At 45.9% G+C, this 12290-nt stretch overlaps 1 protein-coding gene across 1 annotated transcript in view; it reads left to right on the top strand.

Moving 5' to 3' along the window:
• Positions 1–10470: 10470 nt before the first annotated feature.
• Positions 10471–12290, top strand: part of LOC311237203 (potassium channel subfamily T member 1-like) — a gene marked incomplete at its 3' end in the record, with an annotated part of 95209 nt that continues 93389 nt past the window's right edge. Inside the window, 3 exon segments of the mRNA XM_084325012.1 lie at positions 10471–10546; positions 10549–10579; positions 11474–11487. Coding sequence (XP_084181138.1) covers positions 10486–10546; positions 10549–10579; positions 11474–11487 — 106 coding nt within the window. The 5' untranslated portion in view covers positions 10471–10485.

Here is a 12290-nt window from a genome sequence, read left to right as displayed (position 1 = left end):
AGAGGTAATTGCACCACATCTGATTAATTATTATTAGGCTACTTTTATTTCTGTCTATTGCTTCTTACTGTATGCCTAATTGTGGTGATGATTGATATAATAATATATTATACCATGGTGTAGCCTAATTCGTGCATATATAAATGAGTCTAATTGGAATATTAGACCCATGAATGTGGGTATTTACAGTTTGTTGGTGTTCCGAAATAATGCTTTGAAATATTGTTCCATGTTTTTTTCTAAACAAGGCAGTGAAATAACTTTCCCAGTCGTTGATTCGCTCACATTGGCATTTTGATTTGTTCAAAGTCTGTTGTATAGCCCAGGCAAGCCTATACGGTAGATTGCTCATATTATTTAGACTACTTATTATACAGCTAGATACAATTTAATAAAAAAGTGTCTGTGTAACGTGTAATGTGTGCAATAATATCACTTTTTTCTAGTCATCTCACTCTCTATAAGGTGGATCTATAGTGCTTCTCCTTTGATGTATGGTTCTGGTCAGTTCTCTTTAATTAAACAATCACTTCTCTTTAGTAAACAGTCAAATGTATGCTTTTTGTATTGATTGTACCATAATAAGGACTCTCTTGACATACTATCCTTTGAACTAAGAGAGATCTAAATAACAAACGGGTAAACAGAAATTCCACTTTATTTGCCGATTAGCCTCTATTTATAATGATTAGCCCAATTCTCAATTATGCTTGATATAGTACTTCGAACGATGTTCAGCTTTAAAATAAAAAATAAAATTTTTATTAAAAAAAAACAATAATAAACGTCCTGGCTCGGTTGAATCTATAAAAGTGAATTGCCTCTGCAGCCATCGCTCCTGCCATCCGTTGACCTGCATTGTCCGCACTATACTGTGTGTCCTGTGTCTATTGTCGTGCAGTGTGCTGATTGTCCAAGGTTGTATAGGCCGCGGGCTGATTCTCCATCATTGATCCGGTGTGCAGGATTAGGGTGGTCTGGTGTCCATGGGGTGTTGTTACAGCTCAATACATTCAGGCGATAAGGAACTAATCAGTCAAGCTTGATGTTTTGTTTTCTGTTGTGCTCTATGAATTATGTGCTCCATAGATAGTGGCAAGCTCCAGTGGGTTCTGGTTGGGAGACGAGGCTTATTGCCCCGGCCTGCAGGATGTGATATCCTGTACTGTACTGTTTGATGGTTGGTGTATTTTGGAATTTCCACATGGGAAATATAGCCTTCATCATTTATTTAGGAAGTCCGATATAATAGCGCACACACTGAGGATAAGAGGGACAATGAAAGAGATATAGTGTAAAAGAGACGTGTTGGGAACTATTTCTCTTATATCTTATCATACAGTATGTCTACCTTTCTCTCTCTCTCTCTCTCTCTCTCTCTCTCTCTCTCTCTCTCTCTCTCTCTCTCTCTCTCTCTCTCTCTCTCTCTCTCTCTCTCTCTCTCTCTCTCTCTCTACAGTATATCTCTTCCTCTGCTTTTTGTTTTGTCCTCCCCCTCGATGCTATTAAGCCTGTACTCCTCAGTGAGGTCAGTGCTTTGACTGAGTGGAGGCCATCAGTTGAGGCTGAGCACCACTGAGTCATCAGAGACAAAGAGATGGGGGGGGGGGGGGGGGGGGGGCAGCAGCCCCAATGTTAATTAATTTACATTCACACGGGCCTGAAGACAACATCAGTCTTTGAGAGACCAGTCGAGGTGTTGTGATTGGCATTCTTCTCACAAGCTAATTAGGGAAGCATCGTCATCAAGACTATGGGGAGTGCGATAGGGCAACTATAGACAATGCAGGGCCCATGAACAGTTATAGGGTGTATAGGCACGGGGGACGAGGTGATTAGTGCCAGCCACGCTGAATTATAATAATCAATGAATTAGTATAGGTGAACTCTCCTTGACACGACTCTCTGACTTGCCTATTAGTTTATTGCACTGGACATTATGACAATTTAGAGAAGTATGATAAATCCATTCATCCTAAAAAAAAAATTATTAGGTATCGTATTGTATTGGATGGCAAGACAGGCAAATCCTGTTCAGACTTTAATCTAAAGCTTGTCAGCTCATGTTAAAACTGCATGGTAACATCTTTTCCTGTAGCGTCCACTCTGACGTCCGCAGACTCTTAAGCTTTTTTTGGAATGTTAATGTCAGACTCAGCTGTGTCGTGTTTTTTTTCTCAGTTTCAGATCAGTATCATTTGTTTTGTTATAACTGTTTCAATGCACCCTCTCTGAGCACAGCCAACTCTCAGTATGTTGAGGGGGGTGTGGCCCTCTATTGAGACCCGCGGTATGGCTGCTTGCAGCGTTCTTGAGACCCATGGTATGGCTGCTTGCAGTGTTCTTGAGACCCATGGTATGGCTGCTTGCAGTGTTCTTGAGACCCATGGTATGGCTGCTTGCAGTGTTCTTGAGACCCATGGTATGGCTGCTTGCAGTGTTCTTGAGACCCATGGTATGGCTGCTTGCAGCGTTCTTGAGACCCATGGTATGGCTGCTTGCAGTGTTCTTGAGACCCATGGTATGGCTGCTTGCAGTGTTCTTGAGACCCATGGTATGGCTGCTTGCAGTGTTCTTGAGACCCGCGGTATGGCTGCTTGCAGTGTTCTTGAGACCCATGGTATGGCTGCTTGCAGTGTTCTTGAGACCCGCGGTATGGCTGCTTGCAGTGTTCTTGAGACCCGCGGTATGGCTGCTTGCAGTGTTCTTGAGACCCGCGGTATGGCTGCTTGCAGTGTTCTTGAGACCCGCGGTATGGCTGCTTGCAGTGTTCTTGAGACCCGCGGTATGGCTGCTTGCAGTGTTCTTGAGACCCGCGGTATGGCTGCTTGCAGTGTTCTTGAGACCCACGGTATGGCTGCTTGGAATGTTCTCAAGAGCCGCTCATCTGATGGACGCTGCACTCCCATTGGGTCCTCAGCGATACACATGTCACCGATGAGCGGGTTCTCGAGATATGTGAATGACAGAGAGGACAGACAGACAGAGATTCCATCCTTTATAGTTAGACTATAGTGCAGTGTGCCCGTTCAAAAACGTGGCCATGAAGCGTGGCGTGCCCGTTGGGAACTGGGTGACTGCTGCTTTCAGGGGACCCAAGTGGCGACCCACGTGACGTGCTGCGGCGCGAAGCGGCCGACCCGGGTTCGATTCCCGGACCCGGCGTCCTTTGCCGAATGTCTTCCCCCCGCTCTGTCTCCCGTTCTTCCTCTCTCTCTCTCTCTCTCTCTCTCTCTCTCTCTCTCTCTCTCTCTCTCTCTCTCTCTCTCTCTCTCTCTCTCTCTCTCTCTACCGGACTGCCTGGTCAAACAAATAAAAATCTACCAAAAACATAGGTACATCAAAATGTACCGACCGGGAGCGCGCCAGTGAGTAGTGTGTGCCAGTGAGTAAAGCATGCCAGTGGGTAGCGTGTGCCAGTGAGTAGCGAGTGCCAGTGAGTAGTGTGTGCCAGTGAGTAGCGAGTGCCAGTGAGTAGCGTGTGCCAGTGAGTAAAGCGTGCCAGTGAGTAGTGTGTGCCAGTGAGTAGTGTGTGCCAGTGAGTAGTGAGTGCCAGTGAGTAGTGTGTGCCAGTGAGTAGTGTGTGCCAGTGAGTAGTGTGTGCCAGTGAGTAGTGTGTGCCAGTGAGTAGTGAGTGCCAGTGAGTAGTGTGTGCCAGTGAGTAGTGTGTGCCAGTGAGTAGTGAGTGCCAGTGAGTAGTGTGTGCCAGTGAGTAGTGAGTGCCAGTGAGTAGGGTGTGCCAGTGAGTAGCGAGTGCCAGTGAGTAGCGAGTGCCAGTGAGTAGTGTGTGCCAGTGAGTAGTGTGTGCCAGTGAGTAGTGTGTGCCAGTGAGTAGTGTGTGCCAGTGGGTAGTGTGTGCCAGTGAGTAGTGTGTGCCAGTGAGTAGTGTGTGCCAGTGGGTAGCGTGTGCCAGTGAGTAGTGTGTGCCAGTGAGTAGCGAGTGCCAGTGAGTAAAGCGTGCCAGTGAGTAGTGTGTGCCAGTGAGTAGTGTGTGCCAGTGAGTAGCGAGTGCCAGTGAGTAGCGAGTGCCAGTGAGTAGCGAGTGCCAGTGAGTAGCGAGTGCCAGTGAGTAGTGTGTGCCAGTGAGTAGTGTGTGCCAGTGAGTAGTGTGTGCCAGTGAGTAGTGTGTGCCAGTGAGTAGTGTGTGCCAGTGAGTAGTGAGTGCCAGTGAGTAGTGTGTGCCAGTGAGTAGTGTGTGCCAGTGAGTAGTGTGTGCCAGTGAGTAGTGAGTGCCAGTGAGTAGTGTGTGCCAGTGAGTAGCGTGTGCCAGTGAGTAGCGTGTGCCAGTGAGTAGTGTGTGCCAGTGAGTAGTGTGTGCCAGTGAGTAGTGTGTGCCAGTGAGTAGTGTGTGCCAGTGAGTAGTGTGTGCCAGTGAGTAGTGTGTGCCAGTGAGTAGCGGGTGCCAGTGAGTAGCGGGTACCAGTGAGTAGTGTGTGCCAGTGAGTAGTGTGTGCCAGTGAGTAGTGTGTGCCAGCGAGTAAAGCGTGCCCATTTAGAACGGGCCTATTGCTCGGCCCCTGGAAGTGCTGCTTGCAGTGTTGTAGAGAAGCGCTGTATTGCTGCTTGCAGCGTTGTGGAGAACCGCGGTATTGCTGCTTACACCAAGTGTGACATCGATGCTGCTTACACCAAGTGTGACATCGATGCTGCTTACACCAAGTGTGACATCGATCGAATGAGCTGTTCTCGAGATAATGTGAAGGACAGAGCATCATGGTTATTTCAATGATGCTACTACAGTGCCACCTTTTGGCCAAATCAAGTTTCTTTAATAGGTGTCATACAGAAGTACAGAATACTTTTATACAAAATGCTTCTTACTGTTTCGCTCCAGAGACTGTGTTAGACAAGATAGTATGAAATAAAATAGTATAGCATGTAAAATAGAAGTAAAAATAGAGGTCACAGTGTTCAGTATAGACATATGTACAATGTTCGATGCAGAATAGAAGTAACTGAGTTACCATACAATATACAATATACTATGCAATGTACTAATATACAATACTATATAGTGCAGAGCAGAAATGGGATGAGGTACAATTTAGGTACAATTTACAGTAAGGTGTGCGAGTTGTAGTGCAAATCCTTTACCAATAAATATAAAGTGTAAAGTGTGTTTAGGTGTTCTAAAGTGTGTAAAGTGGGTGCTGCAGTGAGTTGCCCGTTTAAAGTGAGTGTGTGCGTGTGGATGTGTGTGCTGTGTTCATTTGATGGTTGCTGCATAGTGTTTATTGTTCGTTGAGCAGCCTGATGGCCTGGGGATAGAAGCTCCTTCTGAGTCTTTCTGTGCTCGCCTTAAGACTCCGGTATCGCTTGCCTGACCGCAGCAGTTCAAAGAGGCAGTTGTTCGGGTGACTGGAGTCTTTAATGATTCTCTTAGCCTTCCCCCTGCACCGCTTGTTGTAAATGTTCTGGAGGGTGGGAAGCCCCCCTCCAATTGTGCGTTCGGCTGAACGTGTCACTCTTTGTAGTCTGCTACGGTCTTGTGCAGTGCTATTCCCAAACCAGGAGGTGATGTTGCCAGTCAGGATGCTCTCGATTGTACATGAGTAGAAGTTCCTAAGGATCTTCTGACTGACTTGGAACTTCCTTAGGCGCCTGAGGAAGTAGAGGCGTTGTCGTGCCTTCTTCACAACACTGTCAATGTGTGTGGTCCATGTCAAGTCCTCGGATATGTGGGCTCCGAGGTACTTGAAACTGTTCACTCTCTCAACCGGTGCCCCGTCGATGCTGAGGGGGCTGTAGTCCTTGACCCCCGACCTCCTGAAGTCCACAATCATCTCTTTTGTTTTGCTGACGTTCAGGGAGAGGCAGTTCTCCTGACACCACTGTGACAGATTCTCTACCTCTTCCAGGTAGGCCCTCTCGTCGTTGGCAGAGATCAGGCCCACCACTACTGTGTCATCAGCAAATTTGATGATTGTGTTGTTGTTCCGCTGTGCCACGCAGTCATGTGTGTACAGGGAGTAGAGGAGGGGGCTCAGAACACAGCCCTGGGGGGCCCCTATGTTGAGCGTGATGGATGAGGAGGTGCAGTTGCCTGCTCTTACCACCTGGGGTCTGCCCGTCAGGAAGTCCAAGACCCACTGGCAGAGGTCATAGTTCAAGCCCAGGTCCCTGAGCTTGGCTATGAGTTTGGAGGGGACTATGGTATTAAATGCTGAAATGCTGAACAGCATTCTCACATAGTTCCCCTGCCTCTTGTCCAGGTGTGATGCTGCTGTGTGCAGCACATGGGCTATGGCATCCTCCGTGGATCTGTTAGGGCGGTATGCAAATTGCAGGGGGTCTAGGTTGATGGGGAGGGAGGAACAGATGTAGCCCTTCACTAGCTTCTCAAAGCACTTCATGGCTATGGAGGTGAGGGCTACAGGGCGGTAGTCGTTGAGGCAAGCGGGCGTAGATTTTTTGGGTACAGGGATGATGGTGGACTTCTTCAGACAGGTGGGGATGACAGCCTGTTCTAAGGACAGGTTAAAGATGTCAGTGAATACCGGGGCCAGTTGGTCGGCACAGACTTTTAGGACGTGGCCGGGGATGCCGTCCGGTCCTGCTGCCTTCCTGATATTCACTTTTTTAAAGGTCCGCCTCACCTCATGCTCTGTTACCCTGAACACTGAGTCTCCAACAGCAGACCCCCCCCCCCCCCATTGCCGTGGCTTGTAGGCTGGTGTTGTTATTCACAGCCTCAAACCTCGCATAGAAGGTATTGAGATCATTTGCTAAGGAGATGTCACTGTTCAGTTTGAGGGAGGTGCCTTTGTAATCTGTCATTGTTCTGAGGCCCTGCCACATACCTCTAGTCTAGAGTCAGCCTGTTCAAACTGAAGTTCAACTTTATCCCTGTAACGCCGTTTTGCCTCTATTACTGCTCTCCTGACGTTGTATCTTGCCGTCTTGTGTTCTTCCATGTTGCCTGTCGCCAGCCCGGTGTTGTAGGCTGAGGTGCGCACTTTCAGAGCCTCACGGACGGATTTATCTACCCAAGGCTTTTGATTTGGGTAGATTCTAATTGTGGTAGATGGCACTAAATGTGGCACTAAATGTGTCACGGTCACTCAGATATCATATTATCTACATATCTCCACCAAATGTGGTTGCAATAGCACAAAGCGTTCAGGAGATATGTTGTTGTTTGTAATATAAGCCCTGCCCCACTGCAATGCATTATGAGCAAACGTTTAGGGCCAGCTATAGCAAAACTGTATGGAATATCAAAAATCCGGAAAAAATTATTAGGACTTGATTCAAAATAGCGGAAAATCTATCTAGATGCAAATGGGTGTAGCTTATACATGGATAAATCGGCCTGGACCCACAGAATCCAGGAACAAATAAATGTGTTTTTCCGAGACTTACGGTTCAAAAGTTACATGAAGTTTGTTGTTATATATATCAACACTGCACTCCCCTGGTTCCTCAGCAATACATTTGCAGAGCATGAAGCCAATCAGGTGGAATGGTTCTCGAGAAATGCAAAGGACAGATTACGCATACGGGAAACAATTATGCACATACGCACACAGAGATTAATTTCTTAATACAGTAGTTAGGTTAGATCAGGGGTTCTCCAACTTTTTTATACCATGACCCCATTTTATTTAGGATTTTTTTGGCGACCCCACACTTAATGTATTGCATAATTTCAACATGGAATTAAGGAATATCAAAATATAAGCACACGTTGTTGAACTTGATCATGCATATTTATTAGAACATTTTATTACAGCACTATGTTATCAATACACATTTATAAAACGAGGCATATTTAGCCAAACATATGTTGCCAGAACATAAAAAAAATTATAATAATTATAGATTTTTTTAAATAAATGTTTTGCCAATGCACTGTCACCTACCCACGACCATTGGGTCGCGATTGAGAACCGGTGGGTTAGATAATATGGGAAGCTTTCAAACATAAACTAATTCCTGGCACCAGTGTGATTAGTTACTACTATATCATTGACCAGTGTGATCGGTTACTATATCATTGACCAATGTGATCGGTTACTATATCATTGACCAGTGTGATCGGTTACTATATCATTGACCAGTGTGATCAGTTACTATATCATTGACCAATGTGATCGGTTACTATATCATTGACCAGTGTGATCAGTTACGATATCATTGACCAGTGTGATCGGTTACGATATCATTGACCAGTGTGATCGGTTACGATATCATTGGCTAACCTCTGCTAGCAGGTGATAAATACATACATCACGGTTGCTGTTGATGATTTTGAACCATTAAAATTAACTAAAGTGTAGCAAACTAATTTCATTACTCGTTTATGGGATAGCAAGCTGATATCAGAGTAGTTTATGCAATCTCTTCAATAAAACAGATTGGATATCTGAAATGGTTTGATCCTGGTGATATCCAGGGGGTTAGAGATCAAAGGGCTTTTAGTCATCATGTTCACAACAACAGCAGTTCTAACATTTTGGGCAATTTAACAACCTTTTTGTGATAGGCCACTCCCGTTGCCACGTCCCCTTTTGACCAACTGGCATGAACACACACACACACACACACACCTTCACACACACACACTTGACCTCCATACCCAATTTCAGCCTCCTAGGGCGAAAACCTGTGGCCGCTAGAGGGTGGGGAAATTTGTGTGGACCAACCAACCCACCGACCAACCCCCACGACCGACCGACCGACCGACAGAGTGACCTATAGAGCTGCCGGTCGCAGCAAAAAAATGCAATGAGATTGGAAAACACAATTGGCATTGTACTGAATGTTTAAGGTAAGTCCGACGACTGTGTCGCGCAGTCTTGTTTATTCAGCCCTGGGGTTTTTGTTTGATTGTTCCCCGTCCCTCCCAAGAGACACACGAGGGTTCCTCACCACATGCCTCCTGGTCCTGGGGGGCCCGCAGGTAAAAGGTTCCCCCGCTTGCTGCATGTCACTCTGGACATGCATTGGATTGGATGATGAGGCATGGATGTATAGGACTGGCTCTCCACACATCTGCGGCACGAGGTTATTAGGGGCAGAGTTTGCCCCTTTCACCACCTGACTCAGGTTCAGTTCTTATTCTTCTCACCTATATACCTATCAGGTTACAAGTAGTAATGGCATTTGGGTTCATCTGATCTGTGATTATGGGGCAAACTCAAGCTGAATGGGTGGCATGGGTTGAAATGTTCCCCTCACCCATAACCCTTTCACTGCCACACTACAGAGGATTAACCCTTTCACTGCCACACGACAACGGGTTAACCCTTGCACTACCACACTACAGAAGGTTAACCCTTTCACTACCGGTTAACCGTCTGTAGTGTGGTAGTGAAAGGGTTAACCGTCTGTAGTGTGGTAGTGAAAGGGTTAATGCATCGTGGGGGGACTCACTGAAGGCGCTGCGGCTTTCGTTTCTGGTAACACTAGCTTCCAGCTCAGACAGAGCAAATAATATCAGAAGATTCCACGGGGGAGTTTGCTTAACGTGTTCAAATATTCATTTGGAAAAACAAATAAACAATGTTTGTTTTTAATCAAATCAGTGCTTGTTGACTTAATTGTCACGTGCTTTGCAAACCGCAGGCAGTAAGTTAAGTGTTACCAAACGAGCCTCCCTTCATACTAGATTACCTTTATCCTCTGTAGAGGGATAGAGCCACAAATCCTGTTTATTTATCCTTGATACCTCCACTATCCACCTTTTCTCCTCTTGTCAAACACAAGTTACATGTAGCTCTCACTGGAATGCATGATTCTCCAAAGCATGAATACTAATAATCACACATGTTGACATTGCATTATGCATCTATAGCAACAGTATTCCTCGGGGCTGACTGCATAATATATAGTGTCTGGTCTGCATCTGCACGGCGGTGTTGAATCAGCGAGCATGCCTGTCTGACTCCTCCTCAGATGAACTGATGTCGATTGATGTTCCCGTTTTGCATTGTGTGTGTGTGTGTGACACTTTGAGATAATTTGCACAGCTCATGTTACAGAGAGCAGACCGTACAGCTGTACAGCTGGATATCTCTTTAGTTGTAGAGAGACTGCCGTACTGTACGCCATGTGTTGATTGGCACAGAAACGGACTGTATAGCGTGCTGTCTAACCAAACCGGTTGAGGGGTTTAGAACTATAGCAGGTACTGAATAACCTACTGGTGCAAGGACTGGATCACAGGATACCAGTGTGTAAACTTATTTTCCTCTCGTTCTCACTCCTCCCCTACTCCACTCCTCCCACTCCTTACAACCTCCCTCCATCCATCTATCATCCCATCTCTCTTCTTTGTAACCCTCTCCTCCTCCTATCCCTCACTCCCTCCATCACTCTTTCATCCACTTCTTCCTCCCCTCCCCCCTCACCTCTGTCACCTTCGTGTCCCACTCATTGCCCCCCTCCTCTGCCCAGCTCCTCTCCAGACCCCCCCCAGACCACCAACAACAACAGCAGCAGTAGCAGCAGCGGGTCATCCTGGACATCTCCACCCTTAATAAGATGGAGGCATGTGAGAGCGAGGTGCCCCCTCTGCCGCCCCGCTTCAAGTTCCGAGACCTGCTGCTGGGGACCAGAGCTTCCAGAACGACGACAGGTAGGAAGGAGTCACACGGTGTGGAAGGGACACCGTGGAGAGGAAGGCGTGACGTGCAAAACGCGGAAGCCCACGGCCACTACAGGAGAGAAAAAGAGAAAATAGAAGAGAAAGAAATGACTTTTAGACAGTTTTCATAAGGTCAGTGATGAGCGATGAGTAAAGCTGTCATACAAGGTTGTTTTCTTTTTATAACCTTTTATTTATTTATTTTCTTTCTTTTCTTCTACGTGAAATATAAAACCATGACAACACTCAATACAATACAATAATAATAATAATAATAATAATAATAATATAATAATAATAATAATAATAATAATAATAATAATAATAATAATAATAATAATAATAATAATAATAATAATAATAATAATAAAATAATAATAATAATAATAATAATAGACAGACTTCACAGGACATAATAGTACTAACAATAACAATAATGGCAATAGAATAACGAAAATAATAAATACAGAACATTAAATTATATTATTACAGACATTATTATTATTATTATATCCTCTCCCACCCCCACTCCCACCCCAGGACCCCCGGGTTTCCCAGGACCAACACCCCGACCCCTTTCCGCTGCTAGATAGTGGCTTTAACCTTCTCGGCCGCTGAGACCCCAGCTCAATGCTGGCTGTCCAACCCCAATCACACGTGCAGTCGAGATCTCCATATAAATGACATCCAGCATTGTCAGAGCCCAATGAATCAGTTTATGCACTGTGGTTGGTGCTCTGTGTATTTGCATGTGCACTTACTCACTCCAGCTTACCCGAAGACAAGGACAGTTATCTTCAGGCTGTGCAGTATAGCAGAGCTAGAGTGGGTGCTGTCCGTGGTGCTGAACAAGCCTGAGTGTGTTTCCTCAGTGCTCTCTTTCAGGGACAGTGTTAGGTGTAATGATTGTTTGTTTCGGGGGGGGGGGGGGGGGGGGGGGCGTGCTTGGCAGCATAAGCTAAGCCGAACATTCATTACGGTAGGTAACCCCCCTCCCCCCGCCCTCCCCAAGAGTGCATGACAACCATGAATGTATATATTTTCCTTTTGTGTCCGGTCTTCGCGAGCAGGTCTCCTTGGCGACAAAAGTGTAACCTTCACAGGATGTTCTGTCACCACCGGTCATCCATTATCTGCCTTTTCCCCAGACGCCAGAGCTCACTGTCACTGGTTGCTCATCCATCCTTATCTCCTGGCTCTGGGCTTGACGATTGGTAGAGATTGGTGGCTGTCTGCAGTGCTCTGACAACTGACGAAGGATCTGTGTTGCCTTATCAGCTCCCATGATTTTTTCTTTTTACCACTCAACACACGTGCACAGTTCCTCCTCTTGACATCGAGAATAAGGAGTTAAAGGGCTGGGGGGGGGGTGCTGCATTCTCTTTTTTTTCTCAATTAATTGGGCGGGGGGTTACTTAAAATGGAAGAGAAACCTGAAGAGAACAGAATGTTCTTACCCAGAGCTCCTGTCTCACTCGCTCATCTTCACGGTAATACAGTAGTATAATAATAATGGCTTGGATTTATATAGCGCCTTTCACATACCCAAGGCACTTTTCAATAAATGGGGGAGGGCGGGAGGGGGGTAATGGTGGCCTAAACTGAGAAACAAATTACAAAAACAGAACAGAGCAAACAGAACAGAACAACAGAACAAAACAAAATAGAACAAACTAGATGACTAGGATGCTCAGGAGCATCA

The sequence above is a fragment of the Notolepis coatsorum genome (genome assembly GCF_963971535.1).
Source record: "Notolepis coatsorum genome assembly, chromosome: 11".
Lineage (NCBI taxonomy): Eukaryota > Metazoa > Chordata > Actinopteri > Aulopiformes > Paralepididae > Notolepis > Notolepis coatsorum.
This window is presented reverse-complemented; position numbering and strand designations above follow the sequence as displayed.